A 23,931-nucleotide genomic window follows, 5' to 3' on the forward strand; every position below is an offset into this window, starting at 1 on the left:
GGGCGGAAGTGCTTGGGCGGAGAGACATGGAAGCGTACCGTCGCATGGGGATCGTGTCGGCCGTTTGATTGATTTGGTATGTGTGTGTGTATGTGTGTGTGTGTGTGTCTGCGTGTGTGTCCCCATGCGACGCTAGTGCCACCACTGTGCTAAGTCGCCGTATGGGACTACTACTCCCATCCGGTATTAGGATGGGAGAGTTGTCCCTGTGTCCGGCGACTTAGCACAATTGTAAAGTTACACAAAACACCTACACACAATACACATACATGACACACAGTACAGTACATACAACACATAACATAGAGTATATACTCACCAACAGCACACTGGTAGGCGAAGCCCTCGAGCCCCTAGATAAAATCCCAAAATAAAAAATCAAATCCATACTCCCTGTCCGCAGAATCCATAAAACGAGTGTCCCACGCCGATCGGCTGCTCTCCGGCGATACACTGCCAGGAGCGAAGCTCCTAGCAGTGTATCGCGTACTGTTCCGGAGTTCAATGGCTCCGGCGTCTCGGTTAACGGCAGTACAGCTGCGTTGAACTTTCCCACGCAGCACTGCCGTTAAGCGAGAGTGCCGGGGTCAATGACCGCCGGTAAACTCGCTCGCACATGCGCAGTGACACACCGACAGGAACTATGGCTCCTGTCAGTGTGTTATACGTTATATATATGTGTGATACGTGGCACTTAAATACGTGATACGTGGCACGTGATACGTGGCACTTAAATACGTGATACGTGGCACTGAAATACGTGATACGTGGTACGTGGCACTTAAATACGTGATACGTGGCACTTACGTGGCACTGAAATACGTGATACGTGGCACGTGGTACGTGGCACTTAAATACGTGATACGTGGCACTTAAATACGTGGCACTTAAATACGTGGCACTTAAATACGTGGCACTTAAATACGTGGCACTTAAATACGTGGCACTTAAATACGTGGCACTTAAATACGTGGCACTTAAATACGTGGCACTTAAATACGTGGCACTTAGGCTATGTTCACATTTGCGTTGTGCGCCGCAGCGTCGGCGCCGCAACACACAACGCAAACAAAAACGCAGCAAAACGCATGCACAACGCTGCGTTTTGCGCCGCATGCGTCTTTTTTTGATTGATTTTGGACGCAGCAAAAATGCAACTTGCTGCGTCCTCTGCACCCGGATGCGTGCGCTGCAGTGACGCATGCGGCGCAAAACGCAAGTGCGACGCATGTCCATGCGCCCCCATGTTAAATATAGGGGCGCATGACGCATGCGGCGACGCTGCGGCGCCCGACGCTGCGGCGCACACCGCAAATGTGAACGTAGACTTAAATAGCTGGATAGAGCTGGATCCGCGGGCTGTGATCTGGCCTACGCTCAGCACTCTGCGGAGCGCTGTCATTCAAAACACGTCCAACTCATTTTGGTGTTTAGTCCCAAAATGGAGGATGGAAGAAGAAAAGGGTTGGACAAGGAAATGACATCATTTCTTTCCCCCCCCCCCCCCACTGCAGTTAAAGCTTTATTTGTGTCAAACACAGACAATCTGCAGAGAAAACTGCATAAAAAACCGCATCAAAAACCGCACCAAAAAACGCACCAAAAACGCACCTGCGTTTTCTGCCAAGAGCTGCGGTTTTAGTCCTCAAAAAAAAAGGATTGAAATCAGGAACGTGTGAACATACCCTTACAGGCGAGTGCAATGCATCATTGGAACTTGTAGTATAAGGCCGGCCTCACACTAGCGAGTTTTACGGACGTATGAGCGCATAAACTACATCCGTAAAATACGCATTACACACGGCCCAATGATTCTCTATGGTCCAGCTCTTATCTGCCGTATATTACGCATCTGTAATATACGGTCTTGTACGGCCGTAGAAAATCGCAGCATGCTGCCTTTGTCACCGTATTGCGCAAAAAAAAAAATCGCCAATGAAAGTCTATGGGGGCGAGAAAAATACGGATTCCACACGGACCAGCAGTGTGACTTGCGAGAAATACGCAGCGGTGTTAGTAAAAAGCCGGTAATTCAATTGCCGGCTTTTCATTTCTCCTTCCCAAACCCGACAGGATATGAGACATGGTTTACATATAGTAAACCATCTCATATCCCTTTTTTTTTGCATATTCCACACTACTAATGTTAGTAGTGTGTATGTGCAAAATTTGGGCGCTGTAGCTGCTAAAATAAAGGGTTAAATGGCGGAAAAAATTGGCGTGGGCTCCCGTGCAATTTTCTCCGCCAGTGTGGTAAAGCCAGTGACTGAGGGCAGATACTAATAGCCTAGAGAGGGTCCATGGATATTGGCCCCCACTGGCTACAAAGATCTGCCCCCAGCCACCCCAGAAAAGGCACATCTGGAAGATGCGTCTATTCTGGCACTCTCTTCCCACTCCCATGTAGTGGTGGGATATGGGGTAATGAAGGGTTAATGTCACCTTGCTATTGTAAGGTGACATTAAGCCAGATTAATAATGGAGAGGCGTCAATTATGACACCTATCCATTATTAATTCAATTGTATGAAAGGGTTAAAAAAACACACACATTATTAAAAAGTATTTTAATGAAATAAACACACAGGTTGTTTTAATATTTTATTGCTCTCTCAATCCACCTGAAGACCCTCGCTCTGAAAAATAATAAACCAACAATATACATACCTTCAGATGATCTGTCACGTCCCACGAAGTAAATCTATCTGAAGGGGTTAAATCATTTTACAGCCAGGAGCTGTGCTAATGCACTCGCTCGTGCCTGTAAACCCCGGGTACTGAAAGGAAAGCAGGATGATCTGTACTTACCTTGAGTTGCGGTGATGCGCCCTCTGCTGGATGTCCTCATATGAACTCGAGCGTGGGAACTTTTCCAAGGCTCCAGTTCATGAGGACATCCAGCAGAATGCGCATCACCGCAACTCAAGGTAAGTACAGATCATCCTGCTTTCCTTTCAGTACCCGGGGTTTACAGGCACGAGCGAGTGCATTAGCACAGCTCCTGGCTGTAAAATGATTTACCCCCTTCAGATGGATTTACTTCGTGGGACGTGACAGATCATCTGAAGGTATGTATATTGTTGGTTTATTATTTTTCAGAGCGAGGGTCTTCAGGTGGATTGAGAGAGCAATAAAATATTAAAACAACCTGTGTGTTTATTTAATTAACATACTTTTTAATAATGTGTGTTTTTTTTAACCCTTTCATACAATTGGATTAATAATGGATAGGTGTCAATTGACGCCTCTCCATTATTAATCTGGCTTAATGGCACCTTACAATAGCAAGGTGACATTAACCCTTCATTACCCCATATCCCAGCGCTACATGGGAGTGGGAAGAGAGTGGCCAAGTGCCAGAATAGGCGCATCTTCCAGATGTGCCTTTTCTGGGGTGGCTGGGGGCAGATGTTTGCAGCCAGTGGGGGCCAATAACCATGCACCCTCTCTAGGCTATTAATATCTGCCCTCAGTCACTGGCTTTACCACTCTGGCGGAGAAAATTGCGCGGGAGCTCACGCCAATTTTTTCCGCCATTTAACCCTTTATTTTAGCAGCTACAGCGCCCAAATTTAGCACATACACACTACTAACATTAGTAGTGTGGAATATGCAAAAAAAAAAAAAAGGGGATATGAGATGGTTTACTGTATGTAAACCATGTCTCATATCCTGTCGGGTTTGGGAAGGAGAAATGAAAAGCCGACTATTGAATTATTGGATTTTCACATATCTCACGCTGAATTAAATATAAATACAGAATATATATATATATATATATATCATTGAGACACATATATATATATATATATATATATATATATATATATATATATATATATATATATATATATATATATATATATACACACACACACTGTATATATGTTTTAACGAACATTTGAGCACATAAATCCATTAGATGTCGGTTTTGCAAGCCTGCGAGAAAATATCGCAGTACGGATGCCATACGGATTACATACGGAGGATGCCATGCGCAAAATACGCTGACACACCTTGCCTACGGATGACATATGGATCACTATTTTGGGGACTTTTCTGCGTATTACGGCCGCAAAAAACGGACCGTATTTACATACGCTGAGTGTGAGGCCGGCCTTAGAGCACAGTAAGTCAGGAGAAAGGAAGTTGTCGATTAACCCCATGAGAGCTGGATCCAGCACTGAAGATGTGCTGCTACAGCATGATAAAAGGTAATATTGCTAAAATAAAGACAGTGGATGTTTTCAGTGGCACATAATAGCAAGATTTATGAAAAAAAAAAAAAGTTTAATGTAGTGGACAATTTCTTTAACTCAGGAAGAGTTCATAAATCAATATTTTGTGGACTAACCATGATTTTTAATCACAGCTTTCATGCGTTTTAGCATGCTTTCCACCAGTCTTTCACACTGCTTTTGGGTGACCTTATGCCACTTCTGGTCCCAAAATTTAAGCAGTTCTTCGTTTGATAGCTTGTGACTATTGATTACATTCCAGAGGTTTTCAATGGGGTTCAGGACTGGAGATTGGGCTGGCCATAACAGGGATTTGATGTGGTTGTCCTTCATCACCACATTGATTGACCTAGCTGTGTGGCATGGCGCCTTGTCCTGCAGGAAAAAACTGTCCTAAGGGTTGGGGAACATTGCCTGAGCAGAAGGAATCAACTATTTTTCCAGGATAACCTTGTATGCAGCTTGATTTATACGTCCTTTGCAAAGATTAACGTGCCCAATTCCAGCCTTGCTGAAGCATCCCCAGATCATCACCAAATTTCACAGTGGGTGCAAGACACTGTACCTTGTACGCCTCTCCAGGTCTCCGTCTAACCATTAGATGACCAGGTGTTGGGCAAAGCTGAAAATTAGACTCAGATTATCTTACTCCAGTCCTCTATGGTCCAATCCTTATGGTCTTTGGCAAACTTCAGCTTGGCTCTCCTTTGCTTCTCATTGACAAAAGGCTTTTTTCTAGCTTTACATGACTTGAGTCCCGCCTCTAGGAGCCTGTTATGAACTGTTCTTGGAGGGTAACATGACGCTCACAGTGTCCCTCTGCTAGTAAAGCCAGAACTGAGCCCTTCTTTTGCTCACTCAAGACTTTTCTTTTCAACGCCTTTGGCATGGTTAAAAGTTATTTTTGCATTCCTATTACTTTTGGGATATTACTAGCACTTGTTTTGCCATCCAGCTTGTCCTATTGCAAGAGGATTGAGAACAACACAGCAGGGTTTTTATACTTTCATTTGTTAAGTAAGATTTGGTTCAGGTGATCTCCTAATCAGAAGCACATTAAGTAGAATAAGGTGCACTGATTGGAATTCAACTGACACTGGAATGGAATGGCTGTCAGACATGTAGAGAAGCTGATTTTTTATAAAACCGTGCAGTGGTCTCTTAATTTTTGCCGGTGTGTGTGTGTGTGTGTGTGTGTGTGTGTGTGTGTGTGTGTGTGTGTGTGTGTGTGTGTGTGTGTGTGTGTGTGTGTGTGTGTGTGTGTGTGTGTGTGTGTGTGTAACCCTGCATTGTAAGTACCTAATTGTGCCCTCATTTTTAAAGGATGAAAACTTGTAAACACTTTTATAGCCAGACAGGAGTCTTTCAATTCTTGTTCGAGAGATTTTCATCCATTCTTCATTGGAAAATTCATCCAGTTCTGTGAGATTCTAGAGTCATCTTGCATGCACTGATATTTTGCGGTCTGGCGACAAATTTTCAATAATGTTCAGATCAGGGGACTGTGAAGACCATTGTAAAAGCTTCAGCTTGCGCCTTTTGAGGTAGTCTATTCTGGACTTGGGTTTATGACCATTATCCATTTGTAGAAGCCATTCTCTTTTCAATTCCAGAGTCTCCTAAAGCTTTCTGAAGGTCTTTTGCAGTCAATCAGGGATTCTGATCAGGGCTGTGGAGTCTCTAAGACAAACCGCTGACTCCAACTCCATCATACATGCTTCACTTCTGAGCATGTACTTAAGGCCTCTTTCACACATTCTGATGATTCATGCACAGGAAAAACCAGTACTGGTAAGATCCGTGGTCCGTGCGTGCATATGTGACATCCATGTGCAGTCCGTTTGTCCATGTTTACTGTCCTTGTGTCAGTATGTTATATCCATGCACCATCCGTGTGACACGCACCAGCGCCACAGAATAAGTGGCATAGTTCGGTCGCTGATCTCAGTCTGACCAGGAGACAATGATGGGAGTTGAACTCACCAATAGCTGTGTAAAATAAATAATTAAATAAAAACAGCATGAGCTCCTGTGCAATTTTCATAACCAGCAGAGGGAAAGCCCACGGCTGCAGGCTGATGTTAATAACCTGAGGCAAAGGGCTTTACCTCAAAGGTTTTCAGGCTATTGTGAACGACTTACAGCTGATTGCTTAGCCTTTCCCGGTGAATTTATGGTTGACCCCAGAGAAAAAAAAAATATGCAGGATCCCCCTTTAAATTCAAACCAGCAAAGGCTAGGCAGCTGTGGGTTGATATTAATAGCCTGGGAAAAGGTCAGATGTATTGCCCCCAGCCAGACTACCAACATCAGCCCTCAGCTGCCCTAGAAATGGCGCATCCATAAGATGCGCCAAATCTGGCACTTAGCCTTGCTCTTCCCACTTGCCATTTACCGGTGGGAGCCCACGGCATTTTTTTTTTTTTTAATTTAATTATTTTATACACGAGGTACACAGCTGCTGCTGAGTACAACTTATGTCAATGTCTCCTGGTCGCGCTGACATCAGTGCGACCAGGAGACAATCATGAGAGCTGCCTTAAGCAGCCGGTCAGCGCAAGGAAGCAAGGTGAACTATACAGCTTGTTTCCAGGCGCTGGTACTTGTCATGCTGATGACATACGGATGTCGTCCATGTGTCATCAGTGAGCACGTGTGCAGCACGCATTTTGTCCGTGCTGCGACAAAAAACCTGATGTGTCTACCGGTTTTTCACACAAACACAAACTGTGGTTTTGAAAAATCTGACATGTGCGCACCAACATTGAATACAATGGGTGTGCGCATCTCATTATTTGCGGTCCGTAAAAAATGGACTGCATATTGACATACAAAACGGACTTGTGAAGAAGGCCTAAAGTGTAGAACAGATTCATCTCAACTAAAGTCCTAGCTCCTTAGATCAGAAATTGAACAGGAATTTATAAATCATTTCATAACTTTCCCAAATCTCCTCGCCACCCTCCCTGATGTTACTATTACGTCAGATGGATCATGTAATGCTGTCTCCCCACTCTCACCAACGTGACCTTCCGCACCCCCTGAGGATATGTACAGTCAGCTTGGTGCAGTCTCACACAGACATCGACTGTCCACACGGTCCCAGAAGCATGAGGAGTGAGAGGATGTGGCCCACGCAGTCACTGACATACCACCACACTTGATTACAACAATGAACCAGCGGTAGGACTAAAGATATAAGCAGATGGATCATGGGCTGTAGTGGGCATGGGCCACCAACTGGCTCCTATGTCTTTCAGAGCACGTTACTCCATGTGACCCCCTTTCATGCATAACAGAAAGACCACATGGCCTTACACTAGCCTTTATCTCCTTTGCGTCACTCCCTTCCTGCCCTAAACCTAAATCCACTTCCCTTGCCTGTAGCAGCTAAAAACTCCAAAATCTAAGATGAGTCATAACTCTGATGGATGGTCCTAGGAAGGCGGTTGTGGCGACATCGCATCCAACCAGGCCCTACGTAATGAGACTAAACATATCTTGACCGCCTGGTTACTATTAGCCATTGTACGTATCTCCCCTCCCTGACATGCTAGAACGGATCAAGACCCTGGAAGGCGTTCACCATGTTCTGGAGATCTCTGATATATACACGATGTATGGCTAGGACGTATAGTATATCCATAACGCCTTATGGAGTTATGTTTCACGAATGTTCTTTGGCAGCTCCAGCATGATGATATTGCAAACAACTGATTGTCCTGCTCTTAGCTGGCTCACTCAAGGTGTGAGATCTGTCACTCAGTCTTCTGAGGCTTGACCACCCCCCCTGCTGAGCTAGGTGTTCATACATCTGAACGCCAGATAAGATACAAATGATTAACATGAAATTATATCTCCCATATTCTTCACAAGCACATACTGCATTGAACTCCTGTACCCATTTTATTACATACTTTAGGAGTCTAAGTCAGTCCATTTTATACCGACTCCACCAAAATGGACACCAACTCAGACTCCACAGCCTTGGTTCTGATTTGCCCCTCTAGCAAACCTACAAGCAGCTCCCACTGAGATTATGCTTGGTCTTCCAGACCTTATCTTGACCTCCTGGTTGCAGGTAACTGCCATTTCTTAATTACATTTCAAACTGAGGAAAGGGCAACTTGAAAACACTTTGCCATCCTTTTATAGCCATTCCTGATTTGTGGGCCTGCACAATTTTCATTTTCAGTATATTAGGCAGCTGCTTAGAAGAACCCATGGATGCAGTTTTTTGGCACAAGGTTAGAGGAGGCTGGGTTTTTATAAAGATGGAAAATTTGCATCACCTTTCCTTTCCTAATGAGGATAGTGAACAAGTCATAACTCTGAAACCTTGGTCAAAGTTAACTGCAAGCAAAAGTATCTAACTGCATGCATCTAAAATGGCACCCATCGTTCAAATGCCAAAAGATTTAGAGACATGGTTATTTGGCCAATGAACACATGCAGTTAGCTGTCTTTCCCTAGCGGTCTACATCAGAAGTCTGAAACAAGTGGCCCAAAGGAATCGCAGCTCCCTGTAACAGTCGTGGCCTGGTCCAGGGGCCACCAATACCATTGCTTCGTTTCAGCTTTCAGCAGAATGTGCATCCTTGGACGCACATTCAATTGAAATGTACCGCGGCGCAGAGGCCATGTCTCTGCACCGCAGTACCAATACCAGCCAATCAGGGGCCTGCAGCTGACATTGATGTAAAAACACAGACATGTGAGCAGCCTCATAGGTTAGAATGGCTACGTGTGGCATCTACGAAAAAAAACAGATGTTTGAAGGAGGACAAAAACATAACAGAAAAGTACTAAGTAGAGATGAGCGGATCGATTCCTATGTCTCTGGCCCAGCATCCAGGTCAGTGGTGCCTGGCGGCTAGAGGAGAGGCCTGTTTGCTACGTAGGCCATGTTCACACCTCAATTTAGCTAACCCTTTAAAGGGAATCTACCAGCAGGTTGTTGCTATGTAATCTAAGAGCAGCATGAAGTGAGTGCAGAGACCCCAATTCTGATCTTTTTTATGTCATTTTGATGCAATCACTGTCTAACCTGCTACAGATCTAGCAGTTCTCGGTATGTGGGGCTCTGTACAGCACTGACAGCTTTCAGTGTACACTGTACATTAACAGAAAGCTGTAATCATTGGTTGGGAAGGGGTTACACAGAGCAGTTGACTAAGAAGCACTTGTCACCTAGTCCGGTAGGGATAATCTCCTGCTGATAAAACACTGACTTTAATGAAACAGCGACACAGCCTCATAAGTTATGTCAGTGTAAATCAAGGTCCCTTACATCAGGTTGCTCTCAGATTACAAAGCAAAAAACTGCTGACAGATTCCCTTTAAAGATGATGCCCTTTTCTTGGACAACGCCTACTTAAATGAAACCATGTCCCATGTGAAATAAGAACAGCCTATACTCACCTCCCGGACCAGCGGTGTCCCAACGATGTTGGCACTAAGTCATAGTGATGTCTTGTGAGAGCTGCACCCAGTCAGCAGCCGCTGATTGTTACAACATGTGAACACCGGCAGCCAGCACCGACATCGCTGGAGCAGTGCTTGTCCCCATAGGAATCCAGATAAAAAAAAAAAAAATCATACAATTAAGAAAAAATTATGCGTTAAGCAAATACTGCCGTTTGGAAACTGCAGTCCACTGAGCTATTCCAAGCAGTGGTTTCCAGTACAAATTCACATTTATTTGCTTTTTTTTCCAATGGATTCCAATTGTGAGTCACTCACTGCATGGTATCAAGCAACTTCCAGATCTCCTGAGTGTAGTGATTGGCAGCAGCAGTCACATTCGCTGTGATGTCATCTGGGCAGCAGTGGGGAGACATAAGATGGCAGACTAGCCAGAGGGGAACCGCTGAAAATACGGCTCCATTGGATATCGTGGTCACAATTAGTTTTCAAGCCATCGTTCAGTTACTGGATTAAAGCGTCTGTTTCTAGAACACAGGCCTATGGGTGTGAGAGATTCTAGTGCTGCGGCTACACCAGGCCTAGACAAATGCTCCATTGTGCACTACTTGTGAAAAACGCTGGAGCCTCTTTAAGGGGAGTCCAAACTGGCAGTATAAACTGTGCTCATAGCCCCAAATAACACCCTTAATGTTCCACTTGCTGTCTCCATTCTACAGAAAGCGAAGTTTACTTAGATATGCTAATTAGGCTGCTTGGCGCACCCTTCTGCCCCCTGGTTTGGCATTCCCCTGCCTACGTCAATGCTGACTGACCATAGCAGCTTACCTGGAGAAAGCAATGGCGGCAGAAAACACTCTGGCAAGCCAGTACTATCAATCACCAGTGACAGAGGCGAGGGCCTGCTAAAGCAGTGGGCAGAGCGATGCACCCAGTCTCTTGGCCACACCAAGGGTGCCCCGAGCTCCGTAATTAAATGGTGCAATTTTTATAAGGGCTACATACCTTACATGGCTGTAAATTAAACATTCTGTAAATGAAAATTGCATGCAAGGAAACATGAGCATTGCTGGGTACAAAACCGTGTTTCTTTCCACCACTGAACTTACCGCCATTGTCCTGTGATGTAGACAAGACGCCACTCTTAACAATTAGGATACCAGTGAAGACCAGAACCAGGATCACACACAGCACCCGCAACAGTCTTGACAGGTAATACTCCAAATTTTTGGACCAAAGTGGTTTCAGATGTAAAGCATTTTCTTGCCGTAGGTCAAGAGGAGACTTGTGAGACAGGGCATCAATAGCAGTCCTACTATTGGAGATATATGCACTTGTGTCTCTGCTGCTGTCACCTAAGTGTCTGTACCTCAGCTCATCAACTGGATAGCTACAAAAGCCAAGGATATCACTTGTGTACTTCTGAGATCCTAAAGACCTGCCATCAGAAGATCCAAAGGACCTGCTCTCAGGGATGTCACTTGTATACCTGTGAGACCCTAAGGGCCTGCCCTCAGGGATGTCACTTGTATACCTGTGAGACCCTAAGGACCTGCTCTCTGGGATGTCACTTGTATACCTGTGAGACCCTAAGGACCTGCTCTCTGGGATGTCACTTGTATACCTGTGAGACCCTAAGGACCTGCTCTCAGGAATGTCACTTGTATACCTATGAGATCCTAAGGACCTGCTCTCAGGGATGTCACTTGTATACCTGTGAGACCCTAAGGACCTGCTCTCAGGGATGTCACTTGTATACCTGTGAGATCCTAAGGACCTGCTCTCAGGGATGTCACTTGTATACCTGTGAGATCCTAAGGACCTGCTCTCAGGGATGTCGCTCGTGTGCCTGCTAGACCCTAAGGACCTGCCCTCAGGGATGTCACTTGTATACCTGTGAGACCCTAAGGACTTTCTCTCAGGGATGTCACTTGTATACCTGTGAAGTCCTAAGGACCTGCTCTCAGGGTTGTCACTTGTGTACCTGTGAGATCCTAAGGACCTGCTCTCAGGGTTGTCACTTGTGTACCTGTGAGACCCTAAGGACCTGCCCTCAGGGATGTCACTTGTATACCTAATAGATCCAAAAGAGCTGCTCTCCTGGATGTCACTGGTATATTGTGACCTGCTCTCCTGGATGTCGCTCGTGTGCCTGCTAGACCCTACGGACCTGCTGTCAGGGATGTCACCGTCCCCCTCGTCACTGTCACTTGGGGTCTCCTGGCGCCGGCTTCGCCTCCTGTTTTGCTCTTTCTTCGCCTCGGCGCGTAACTTCACAAGCTTCTTCTCCAACACTTTGCGGGTGCCGTCTGTGATGGGCCCCGGTGTAAAGCCCAAAGCTATCAGATCTCTTCTCAGCTTTTCGTCGGACATCTTTCCAGCACGCTGCATAACGTCACTTCCGCCACGTCATGAATCTATAATGTGCGTCCTGAGGCTGCAGGAGCCATGTTTGTTGAGGGCATCGGCCATCGAGTTAGTGCATGGTATGTAGCTGTAAGCCCCATGAGATTCAGCCAGGTGTAATAATAATACATCTGTTCTGTGATGTATAGACGATTTCATAAAGGAGGAGCAGCCACCATGCCTATTACCTCCTGGTAAGGAGTGGCTTTAGAGGAAATACTAATGGCGACTTTCTTCCAGACTCCCCCCATCTATGGATTGGACTGTCAGACTATGACGGTCATACACCTAATGACCAGATATCGGTCAGGTCCAGACACAGTGTGAAAAATTGTCCATTTCTGTCCTATTAAAATGGCTTTTCATCTGTCTGTCCCTTTTATGCTTGTATATAGTATCCATTTCAAGTCAACAATGAAAAATGCTACAAAGCCAAATACATTTTTCTATTAGGTGCAGTGGATCCTTTACAAATCTATAGGGATCTGCTTTTCTTACTCGGACAAGAGCGTAATGGACGTGTCTGATCTGTACAATGGATCACAAGAGCGTCCCGTACATTGTGGCATTTTTTGCGTTGGGACATCAGGCCACAGTTCCTTCCATTGATCCGTGTGCTGTTCATGTGTGATCCGTTTGGCACATTCTCAGCTGAGAAGTAGTGATGAGCTAGCACTAAAATGTTCAGTTGCTCGGGTCGAGCAAGTTGGAATACTCGAGTACTCGGCCCGAGCAATGAGCCCAATGTAAGTCTATGGGAGACCCGAGTATTTTTACCGCGATCCCCCCGGGGGGTCCTTTTAGGGTCTAACAACAACTGAAAATGATGCAAACACTGCAGTAATGACACGGGAACATCATGGGGATCGCCCCTGGAAGCATTCCTGACTCCCAGGCAGTAGCGTAGCTACCGGGGGGGGGCAGAGGGTGCGGGCGCCCCAGGCCCGGTGGTCAGAGGGGACCCACCCGAAGCTACGCTACTGTAACTGTTACCTTCTGCGGCAGAGCAGGGAGAATCGATCTCCCTGCTCTGCCACTATTGGGCTCCTGAGCAGGCGGGGGCGCCCGGTGCCAGCAGTAGGCCCCCGCCTGTCATCGCAGGGTCAGCTATACCGGCATTTAGCGCTGCGCTCCTTCCCCCATCATCCCGCTGTCAGCGTCTGACGGCGATGTCGGGGGTCTGCCTAATACTACACGGTCTGCCTATGGGGGGTCTGCCTAATACTACAGGGTCTGCCTGTGGGGGGTCTGTCTTATATTACAGGGTCTGCCTATGGGGGGTCTGCCTAATACTACAGGGTCTGCCTATGGGGGTCTGCCTTATACTACAGGGTCTGCATATGGGGGTGCTGCCTTATAGTACAGGGTCTGCCTAAGGGGGTCCTGCCTTATAGTACAGGGCCTGCCTATGGGGGTGATGCCTTAAAGTACAGGGTCTGCCTATGGGGGTGCTGCCTTATAGTACAGGGTCTGCCTATGGGGGTGCTGCCTTATAGTACAGGGTCTGCCTATGGGGGGTCTGCCTAATACTACAGGGTCTGCCTATGGGGGGTCTGCCTAATACTACAGGGTCTGCCTATGGGGGGTCTGCCTTATACTACAGGGTCTGCATATGGGGGTGCTGCCTTATAGTACAGGGTCTGCCTATGGGGGTGCTGCCTTATAGTACAGGGCCTGCCTATGGGGGTGCTGCCTTAAAGTACAGGGTCTGCCTATGGTGGTGCTGCCTTATAGTACAGGGTCTGCCTATGGGGGTGCTGCCTTATAGTACAGGGTCTGCCTATAGGGGTGCTGCCTTATACTACAGGGTCTGCCTATGGAGGTGCTGCCTTATAGTACAGGGTCTGCCTATAGGGGTGCTGCCTTATACTACAGAGTCTGCCTATAGGGGTGCTGTCTTATACTACAGGGTCTGCCTATAGGGGTGCTACTAGGGGTGCTACTTTATACTACAGGGTCAGCCTATAGGGGTGCTGCTTTATACTACAGGGTCTGACTGCGGGGTGCTACCTTGTGCTATAGAGTCTGCCTATGGGGAGTGCATTATACTATATTGAGGACTATCTGGTACATTATACTATATTGAGGACTATCTGGTGCATTACACTATATTGAGGACTATCTGGTCCATTATAATATATTGAGGACGATCTGGTGCATTATACTATATGGAGGCCATCTAGAGGGGCATCATACAGTATGGGGATTACAGTGTTGGAGCCATCAAACAGTTTGGAGCCTACTAAGAGGTCAGTATACTGTGTATAAGAGAGCATCATACTGTGTATAGGGGAGCTGTACAGGGGGAGACTCTGGACATTATAAAATGTAAAGTGGGCACTTATTGTTATAGGGGAACTCAGGTTACTGTTACTATCAAAGGGGCACACAGGGCAATATTACTTTCTAGGGGGCAAAATGTGGGCACTGCTTTCTAGGGCACTTGCACCCGGCATTACTATATTATAGAGGGGTGCCTTAGAATTTAGAGGGCAAACAGAACCATACAGCAGGTGAAGTAATAGGCACACATACGGCAGCAGCGGCTCAGTATTGGGGTATAAGATGCAGTAATAGGGACACATACAGCAGCAGCGGCTCAGTATTGGGGTATGGGGCAGTAATAGGGACACATACGGCAGCAGCGGCTCAGTATTGGGGTATAAGATGCAGTAATAGGGACACATACAGCAGCAGCGGCTCAGTATTGGGGTATCAGGGGCAGTAATAGGGACACATACAGCAGCAGCGGCTCAGTATTGGGGTATCAGGGGCAGTAATAGGGACACATATGGCAGCAGCGGCTCAGTATTGGAGTATCAGGTGCAGTAATAGGGACACATATGGCAGCAGCGGCTCAGTATTGGGGTATCAGGTGCAGTAATAGGGACACATACAGCAGCAGCGGCTCAGTATTGGGGTATCAGGTGCAGTAATAGGGACACATACAGCAGCAGCGGCTCAGTATTGGGGTATCAGGGGCAGTAATAGGGACACATACGGCAGCAGCGGCTCAGTATTGGGGTATCAGGTGCAGTAATAGGGACACATACGGCAGCAGCGGCTCAGTATTGGGGTATCAGCAGGATGAGGAGTTTGTGCAGGTTGGGAATAGATGGTGATGGCTGGAATATGAGATGTGAAATGTGTCATTGTTGTATTCTCTGCAGCCGAGTCGTTGCTGGAAGAAGTTGTCATGTCGGTCTGGGCCAGATAAAAAGACGGGAAAAGTGACGACTCCATCATAAAGAACGTCAGCGGTAAGACATTATCTGTAACTGTGCTGTGATCTATGTTCTGTAGTACTGGTATCTACCACTAACTATATGGCGGTAATATCCATGTTGGTCTTTATATAGAGATTATCTTCAGTAATAGCGCGGTCATCTGCTGAGGTACTTCTCCAGTATTAGGGGGCATCACCGAGTTGTAATCAAGGTTACCTGGTTAGGGGCCCACTCAGAAGCTTTGCCCCCCTGAACCAAAACCCTAGCTACGCCTCTGCTCCCAGGTCACAGCTGTAAACAATGTTGTCAGTTTCACGCCATTTTTACAGATGCACCAAAAAACATACAAAAACTAAACCAAAATGGATTTTGCTGGGAAATATGTTAAGGTACATCCTTTCCAGGCTAATGACATATATAAGGCAAAATAATTAACCCCAGACCAAAATGTTCCTCCACCACTTGGGCTTAGTTCACACGCAGCGTTCTTGATGCATTTTTCAACTTTAACATTGCTTTCAACCACTACAAATGCATTCACTGGGAAATGTCATTGTAACATTTAACAACCCTAGCTGGCCATGTGTTGTGTGACACATGAGGAGACACATCTTGTTTCATTTATGAAGGAGGGACTCTTAAAGTCACAGAGCCTATTTTTAGAGGGGCATCAGGCGGCATTAATATTCTTAAAGGGCCATTATTAAACAGTGGGTCTCCTATGCTGTTATTGCCTATGCTGTGAGTGGCTGGGCTGCCAGCAATTACAACGCACCCAATACCCCTTTTACGAGAGGTACAGGAGGGCTTCCTGAAAAAGTCTTGCATTGTATGCAAGGCCTGCCCTGGTATCAAGCTATATGCACCCCAATAAGCCTTTGAACCCAGGTACTGGATGGCCACAGGAAAATCCACTTCACATTCTTCAGTTGGTCCTGCCATACTGTTTCCTTATGTATTAACCCCTTTCTGACATTAGACATACTATCCCATCGAGGTGGGGTGGGCCCGTATGACCACCGATGGGATAGTTCGTCATATGCGATCGGCCGCGCTCCCCCCGTGAGCGCGGCCGATCGCGGCCAGGTGTCAGCTGACTATCACAGCACTATGTGCCAGGAGCGGTCACGGCCCGCCCCTGGCACATTAACCCCCAAAACACTGCGATCAAACATGATCGCAGTGTTCCAGTGGCATAGGGAAGCATCGCGCAGGGAGGGGGCTCCCTGCGTGCTTCCCTGAGACCCTTGGAGCAACGCGATGTGATGGCGTTGCACTGAGGGTCTCCTACCTCCTCCCTGCAGGCCCCGGATCAAAAATGGCCGCAGGGCTGCTTCCGGGTCCTGCAGGGAGGTGACTTACCAGCGCCTGCTCAGAGCAGGCGCAGGCAAGCCTCCTTCACTGCCTGTCAGATCGCTGATCTGACAGTGCTGTGCAAAGTGTCATCAGCAATCTGACGCTATAGTGTGATATCCCCCCCCGGGGCAATGTAAAAAAGTAAAAAATATATATATTTACATGTGTAAAAAAAAAACTAAAAAAAAAAATTAATAAAAATAAAGAAAAAAAATATATTGTTCCAATAAATACATTTCTTTATCTAAATAAAAAAACAATAAAAGTACACATATTTAGTATCGCCGCGTCCGTAACGACCCGACCTGTAAAACTTTCCCACTAGTTAACCCCTTCAGTGAACACCGTCACAAAAAAAAATGAGGCAAAAAACAACGCTTTATTATCATACCGCCGAACAAAAAGTGGAATAACGCGATTAAAAAAAGGATATAAATATCTATGGTACCGCTGAAAACGTCATCTTCTCCCACAAAAAACGAGCTGCCATACAGCATCATCAGCGAAGAAATAAAAAAGTTATAGTCCTCAGAATAAAGCGATGCAAAAATAATTTTTATATGAAATAGTTTTTATCGTATAAAAGCGCCAAACCATTAAAAAATGATATAAATGAGGTATCGCTCGAATAAAACTGCATTACCAATTTTACCAAAATGCGGAACAGTATAAACCCCCCCCCCCCCCCCCGAAATTCATGAACAGCTGATTTTTGGTCATTCTGCCTCACAAAAATTGGAATAAAAAGCGATCAAAAAATGTCACATGCCCAAAAATGGTACCAATAAAAACGTCAACTCGTCCCACAAAAAACAAGACCTCACTTGACTCTGTGGACCAAAATATGGAAAAATTATAGCTCTCAAAATGTGGAGACGCAAAAACTATTTTTTGCAATAAAAAGCGTCTTTTAGTGAGTGACGGCTGCCAATCATAAAAATCCGCTAAAAAACCCGCTATAAAAGTAATTCAAACCCCCTTTCATCACCCCCTTAGGGAAAAATTAAAAAAATTAAAAAATGTATTTATTTCCATTTTCCCATTAGGGTTAGGGCTAGGATTAAGGTTGGGGCTAGGGTTAGGGTTGGGGCTAAAGTTAGGGTTTGGATTACATTTACGGTTGGGATTAAGGTTGGGAATAGGGTTAGGGGTGTGTCAGGGTTAGGAGTGTGGTTAGGGTTACCTTAGGGATTAGGGTTAGGGATGTGTTTGGATTAGGGTTTCAGTTAGAATTGGGGGGTTTCCACTGTTTAGGCACATCAGGGGCTCTCCAAATGCGACATGGTGTCCGATCTCAATTCCAGCCAATTCTGCGTTGAAAACGTAAAACAGTGCTCCTTCCCTTCCAAGCTCTTCCGTGCGCCCAATCGGGTTTACCCCAACATATGGGGTATCAGCGTGCTCAGGACACATTGGACAACTTTTGGGGTCCAATTTCTTCTGTTACCCTTGGGAAAATAAAAAACTGGGGGCTAAAATATAATTTTTGTGAAAAAAAAAGATTTTTTATTTTCACGGCTCTGGGTTATTAACTGTAGTGAAACATTTGGGGGTTCAAAGTTCTCACAACACATCTATACAAGTTCCTTGGGGGGTCTAGCTTCCAATATGGGGTCACTTATGGGGGGTTTCCACTGTTTAGGTACATCAGGGGCTCTGCAAATGCAACGTGATGCCTGCAGACCAATCCATCTAAGTCTGCGTTCCAAACGGCGCTCCTTCACTTCCGAGCTCTGCCATGCGCCCAAACGGTGGTTCCCCCCCACATATGGGGTATCAGCGTACTCAAGACAAATTGGACAAGAACACTGGGGGTCCAATTTCTCCTGTTACCCTTGGGAAAATACAAAACTGGGGGCTAAAAAATAATATTTGTGGAAAAAATAATTTTTATTTTCATGGCTCTGCGGTATAAACTTCCATGAAGCACTTGGTGGGTCAAAGTGCTCACCACGCATTTAGATAAGTTCCTTAGGGGTTGTAAGCATAATACCCAAGCCCATATTCCCTTAAGGAGTGGGCAACACTTCACATAACATTAAGAACATATCAATACCACAGTGAAATAATCTGTGTATTTAAAGAAGTGTAACATCTTCCCCTTCCTGGGAACGCCAGCTGCCGGGAGCATCGGTAACGCTGCGCGGGACACCGGAAGGTAAGAATATTGCGATTTTTTATTTTTTAAATTATTTTTAAACCTGGGTTGTGTTGTGCTGTGTAAGACGGATACACAACAGGTGCACATAGCCTCAACGGGTCCGTCAGAAAAACAGGCCCAGTGCACCCGTTTTTTACAATCTTCACAGGATCCATCATTTCAACATTTTGACGGATCCTGTGCAGATTGTAAAAACAGAAGTGTGAAAGAAGCCTTAACTGCAAAGCCTGCCCTGCTACCAAGTCATATGCACGCCAATAAGGCTAGGTTCACATTGCGTTAAGTACATACCATTAAACGGATCCGTTAAACGCATGTACAGAAAAGAGCCAAATTTGTTGAAAACACACACGTGACTGCGTTTAGGTCATTCTGATGTCCGTTCGCGAAGCATCCGTTTGTCTGCGTTAGGCACTGTCAATAAAGTTGTTCTCTTTTTTTTTTTTTTTTTTGTTCCTTTTGTCTGCGTCGGGTGTGGGTGCATACACATTCTCCATTTTGAAGGCATTGAGTGAAATTCTGCTAGCAATATGTTTGTGTCTGAGCTCGTTAGATTTCGCTTGATGCAGTTGCGACTTCGGCAGAGGAAGCGTATTTCTCAAAGGAGATATTGGATCCATGAAGTGAATTTGTTACGGAATGCATATGGTGCCTTTCACACCCTGTATGTTCAGCTTTGGGATCATCCATTTAAATTTCAACGCTATCTTCGGATGTCCATTGAGACCTTTGATGTTCTGCTCTCGCATGTGAAGGATGAGATACATCATCATCGCAGCACTTTCCGTTAAAGCATTTGTGCGGCGCAACATTTAGTGGTGACTCTGAGGTAATTATATTTTTTGTAACATTCTTCTATAGACAAAGACAATATGTAATGTATAGTGGGGCATTATTATGTACATTAAGGCAATTATAGCATTCCATTCTAACTTGCCTTTTTATTAGTTGTCCTTTAAAATCCTAACAATTTTAAAGGACAGAATAGACTAGAATAAACGTCTCCATGTGAATGGGCACCTATGAAAAACTCTTCGTAGACAACATTCTCTCTGTGGAGGGGTACTGGACCTGCTGCAATTAAGACACCTGTGACTAGGAGGCGGAGTGCTCGGTCAGAAGGCTAAATAATAAATTTGAAAAAACTGACCGTCACATCCAAACATAGATTAAGTGTGAACAGGTGCTGAACCTTAGAGTCAAAAACTCCTATACAGTCAAGCAAAAAAGGCAGCACACTGCAGCGCTAACACATGCAAACATGAAACACAGAAATTGAACTGCATTACTGCACTAGAAATATGAAAAATGAGAGCGTTTAGCGCATAAAAAAGGCCAATTTTATGTGTTATGTGAGGTTTTCATAGGTACCCATTCACATGGAGATGTTTATTCTCAGCGAGGAAGGAAAGCGTAGGACCTGGTATAAGAGAGATGCCGTAAAGTGGCTACCAGATACACATAAAATTGGCCTTTTTTATGCGCTAAACGCTCTCATTTTTCATATTTCTAGTGCAGTAATGCAGTTCAATTTCTGTGTTTCATGTTTGCATGTGTTAGCGCTGCAGTGTGCTGCCTTTTTTATCTTGACTGTATAGGAGTTGGTGACTCTAAGGTTCAGCACCTGTTCACACTTAATCTATGTTTGGATGTGACGGTCAGTTTTTTCAAATGCAATCTATTAAAGCCGTACTCAAGCTGTAGTCTAAACTACCATGACGCATTTTTAATTATCGCTTGAGCCTGGCAAGACGTTGTGTTGAGTGTGCCTTTGGTATTTTGACCTTAAAATGGCGTATATTACTAACTTGCATGCAACTGCAACCTGAAAATGTGGACCATGTAGTGAAGGCATGCATCTGTCTGCATAATTTTGTTTCCAGGCATGAACCCCAGTTGATTGACCCCGATGACTGTGATTCGAACCTCATCAGCATAGATTCGACTGCTGTTCAGTCTACAGTTGAAATTATGAGGATTCGTGATAAATTTGCAAATTACTTCACACATGAAGGCCTTGTTCCATGGCAAGACATACACGTGTAAAAATGTTGAAATCTGTTGATATTGGTGAAATGTGTGTTGCAATTTTTTTTTGTTTGATTTTATATATCCGTAGTGTAAAAAGTTAAAGTCAAACAAGAATATGACATTTTATAGTAACTGTTTACTAAAAACCATAGAAAATATTCCAACCTCAGTGTTGGTAGACATTTTTAACATATGATATCCCATAGGGATGAACAAAACCATACACAAAAAACTTTGGTGAATTAAAATTTAACCCAAAAAGTGTAAACGCTGTAATTGCAACAGGTTGGTGAAAGGAAACAGTACTTATAGACTGTGATATTGCGCGGGCGTATTGTCTGCCCAACTGTACGACTTCTACATTGCCTCTGCTGTTCCATGCTCGGTTCACCCTGGCCTCTGTATTGTGGGTTGTAGGCCGGCATGTTCATGCTTCTTGATGTCGAGGAAGTGGGTTCCTGTGGGCTCAAAAATTCCTCAACTAGGTCATTTAGCCTTCGCCTAAACATGATATTTCTGTGCGCCGGGATATTTTGAACTACTGGCACATAAGACAAAAGCAGGAGCTTCCACTCATTGGCTGCATATACAGATTCGCGGGATTGCAAGTCCGTAATTTCCCGCCTCAGGTCTCTGTGTTCACTGTGACACAGATCCTCTACCCGTTGGAGTCCATCTACAATTATGTCATCAACTTCATCTTTTTTGGATGCTCGCTTGCGTCCGCGCTGTGCTTGCAAACGGGCACTGACAGCAGAAGCCACAGTACTTCTCTCCATAGATCGTGGCTCGCTCATGCCCGACACATCTTCAGCGCTCGTCTGCCCATCCAGTTGAGATGGCTCCGGTTCCTCGGCCCCTCTAGGCGCAGCGGTACTGCATATCGTTCTATAACACATAAAAAAAAGAAAAAATAATTATTAATACTAGTTAGTCTCTCACACCCAAAGCTTTTTACTTACGAGCGCTGTGACATCGTTTTTTGTAGAAACTGCAATTGGTCATAATGCACATAAGGGGTGACCCGTTTGCCACCAGATCCACTGGGGGTGTTTTGGCTGTTGCGGAAGTCCCTTACAAAATGATCTCTAATAGATCTCCACCGGGTATGGACAGCATCGGTTTTAAAGTAAAAAAATATTAAAAAAAAAAAAAAATTTTGACAGCTTGCAATCTTTACATTCCGCAAGTTATAACTTGCGCAAATATTTACCAATTTTTTTCTTAGAATATGCCGACTTATCCATATATCGTGGGTCAAAATGGCATATGATTTTATCCCACAGCTTCCTATTTTTAATTATATCGTGGTGGGAGCTGTCACTTTGGTCCCATATGGACGGATTGGCTTCCACTAGAGTGATCAGCGTCTCATTGTGTATGTCCAAGGGCTCTTCGTCAACAACAATGTTTCTTTTCTTTTTGGTGGGCTGCTTGGACTATGTAAACACAAAACGTAATATTACAAAGTATACGTTCAGTTTGGTTTGTATAGAAATAGTATCTCATCGGAAAAAAATATTTTATTATTCATTTTATCCTACATTTTACCCTTTTTTAAAACACTTTAAACTTTTCATATATGATTTTACAGTTTGTTAACCAGGGGTTTAGACGTTGTTTTTAGATATATGTTTAGATATATGTTTCTTGTATTATGTTTGATTAGTAGGTTAGATTTTTTAATAAAAAAAAAAAAATAGGGAGACGTTTTTTTGTTTTTTGGGGGGGTCAAAAAGGAACATTAATAGCGTGATATTTACCGCTGGTAGGTGAGGCGACGACAGGCGGTGAGGCTGTTTTTTTTTCTTGTGTTGACCTTGTTCAACAACCTATGGTGTAGTTAAACAAAACAAAAAAAATTAAAATTCTTGTATCAATAAATTTATGGGAGAAATACACAAAATGTGTGGCATATACCTTTGTAACCTTGGCCTGTTTCTTGGGGGGTGGCCTAACAGGTTCGGGCTCCGAAGACTCCTATTTGCAATAAAAACATTATTACACGTTATTACCTCAATACACTGGAGCGACACACAACATTATTGTTGCTTTTTAAAGTTAAAGCCTACCGATTGGGAGGAGAATACCACAGACACACTGCTGCTGCTGCTGCTTCCCTCACTATCCGACATCTGTGTAGAAACAAAACAATACATTTTTAGTACACACACATCCAACGGGCACTACACACTCAAATGATGTATACAGAGATATATAATAATACATAGAATTGTACTTACATTGCCTCTGATCGCTTGCAAGACACTCACTGTGCTGCAGGCGTGTTGACAATGTGTTGCAGAGTGTCTCCTAAAAATGGCTGAAATCATGTTTCCTGTCACATGACCACATGGACCACCCTCATTAACGCAATTCAAACGTCTGGTTTTTTTAAAAATTTTGCATGATTTGCGTCTGGCTGCGTTTGCAATAGCCTTCAATGGCAGAATTGACGCTTCCATTAGTCTTGCGTTAGCTTGACCGGACCCGAGAACGCTGCAAGCCGCGTTCGAAGGTCCGTCATAAAAAAAGTAATGTGGAAAACGCATGCCAATTTTTGCATGCGTCACGATGCGTCATACAATGCAAGTCTATGGGTGCGTTACAATGTCCGTTATATTGCGTTTTCATTGCTTAAAAACGTGTCCGTTAGACGGATTTTCCTAGCGCAATGTGAACCTAGCCTAAGCCTTTGAACCCAGGTACTGGATGGCCACAGGAAAACCCACTTCACATTATTCAGTTGGTCCTGACATACTGTTTTCTTATGTATTAACTGCAAGGCCTGCCCAGCTACCAAGTCATATGCACCCCAATAAGCCTTTGAACCCAGGTACTGGATGGCCACAGGAAAACCACTTCACATTCTTCAGTTGGTCCTGCCATACTGTTTTCTTATGCATTGAATGCAATGGCCGCCTTGACCCAAATTTGCACGAACCCCAATCTCCCCTAGGAAGAAACATGGAGGAGGGCCTCATAAAAAACTGTCCCATTACAAAGGAGCGGGTCTCCTAGACTCGTAATGCCCATACACTAAGTGCATGGGCTGACAAACATTCCCCCATGGGGCGTACATTTAAAAA

At 44.8% G+C, this 23,931-nt stretch overlaps 1 protein-coding gene across 4 annotated transcripts in view; it reads right to left on the bottom strand.

The window, feature by feature from the left end:
• LEMD2 (LEM domain nuclear envelope protein 2) overlaps nt 1-12,083 on the bottom strand; it is a 75,252-nt gene extending 63,169 nt beyond the window's left edge. The window contains exons 1-2 of one of the 4 annotated variants that reach the window (XM_077295494.1): nt 11,529-12,077; nt 10,771-11,483 (exon numbers count right to left, since the gene is read on the bottom strand). In XM_077295494.1, coding sequence (XP_077151609.1) covers nt 10,771-11,483; nt 11,529-12,052 — 1,237 coding nt within the window. In that variant the 5' untranslated portion in view covers nt 12,053-12,077. Of the gene's footprint in view, nt 1-10,770 lie in introns of all 4 variants that reach the window. The other 3 variants (XR_013223813.1, XM_077295495.1, XM_077295493.1) reach the window with 3 other exon arrangements.
• Between the last annotated feature and the right edge of the window lie 11,848 nt (nt 12,084-23,931).

This window comes from Ranitomeya variabilis, chromosome 3 (assembly GCF_051348905.1).
Source record: "Ranitomeya variabilis isolate aRanVar5 chromosome 3, aRanVar5.hap1, whole genome shotgun sequence".
NCBI classification, from domain to species: Eukaryota; Metazoa; Chordata; class Amphibia; order Anura; family Dendrobatidae; genus Ranitomeya; species Ranitomeya variabilis.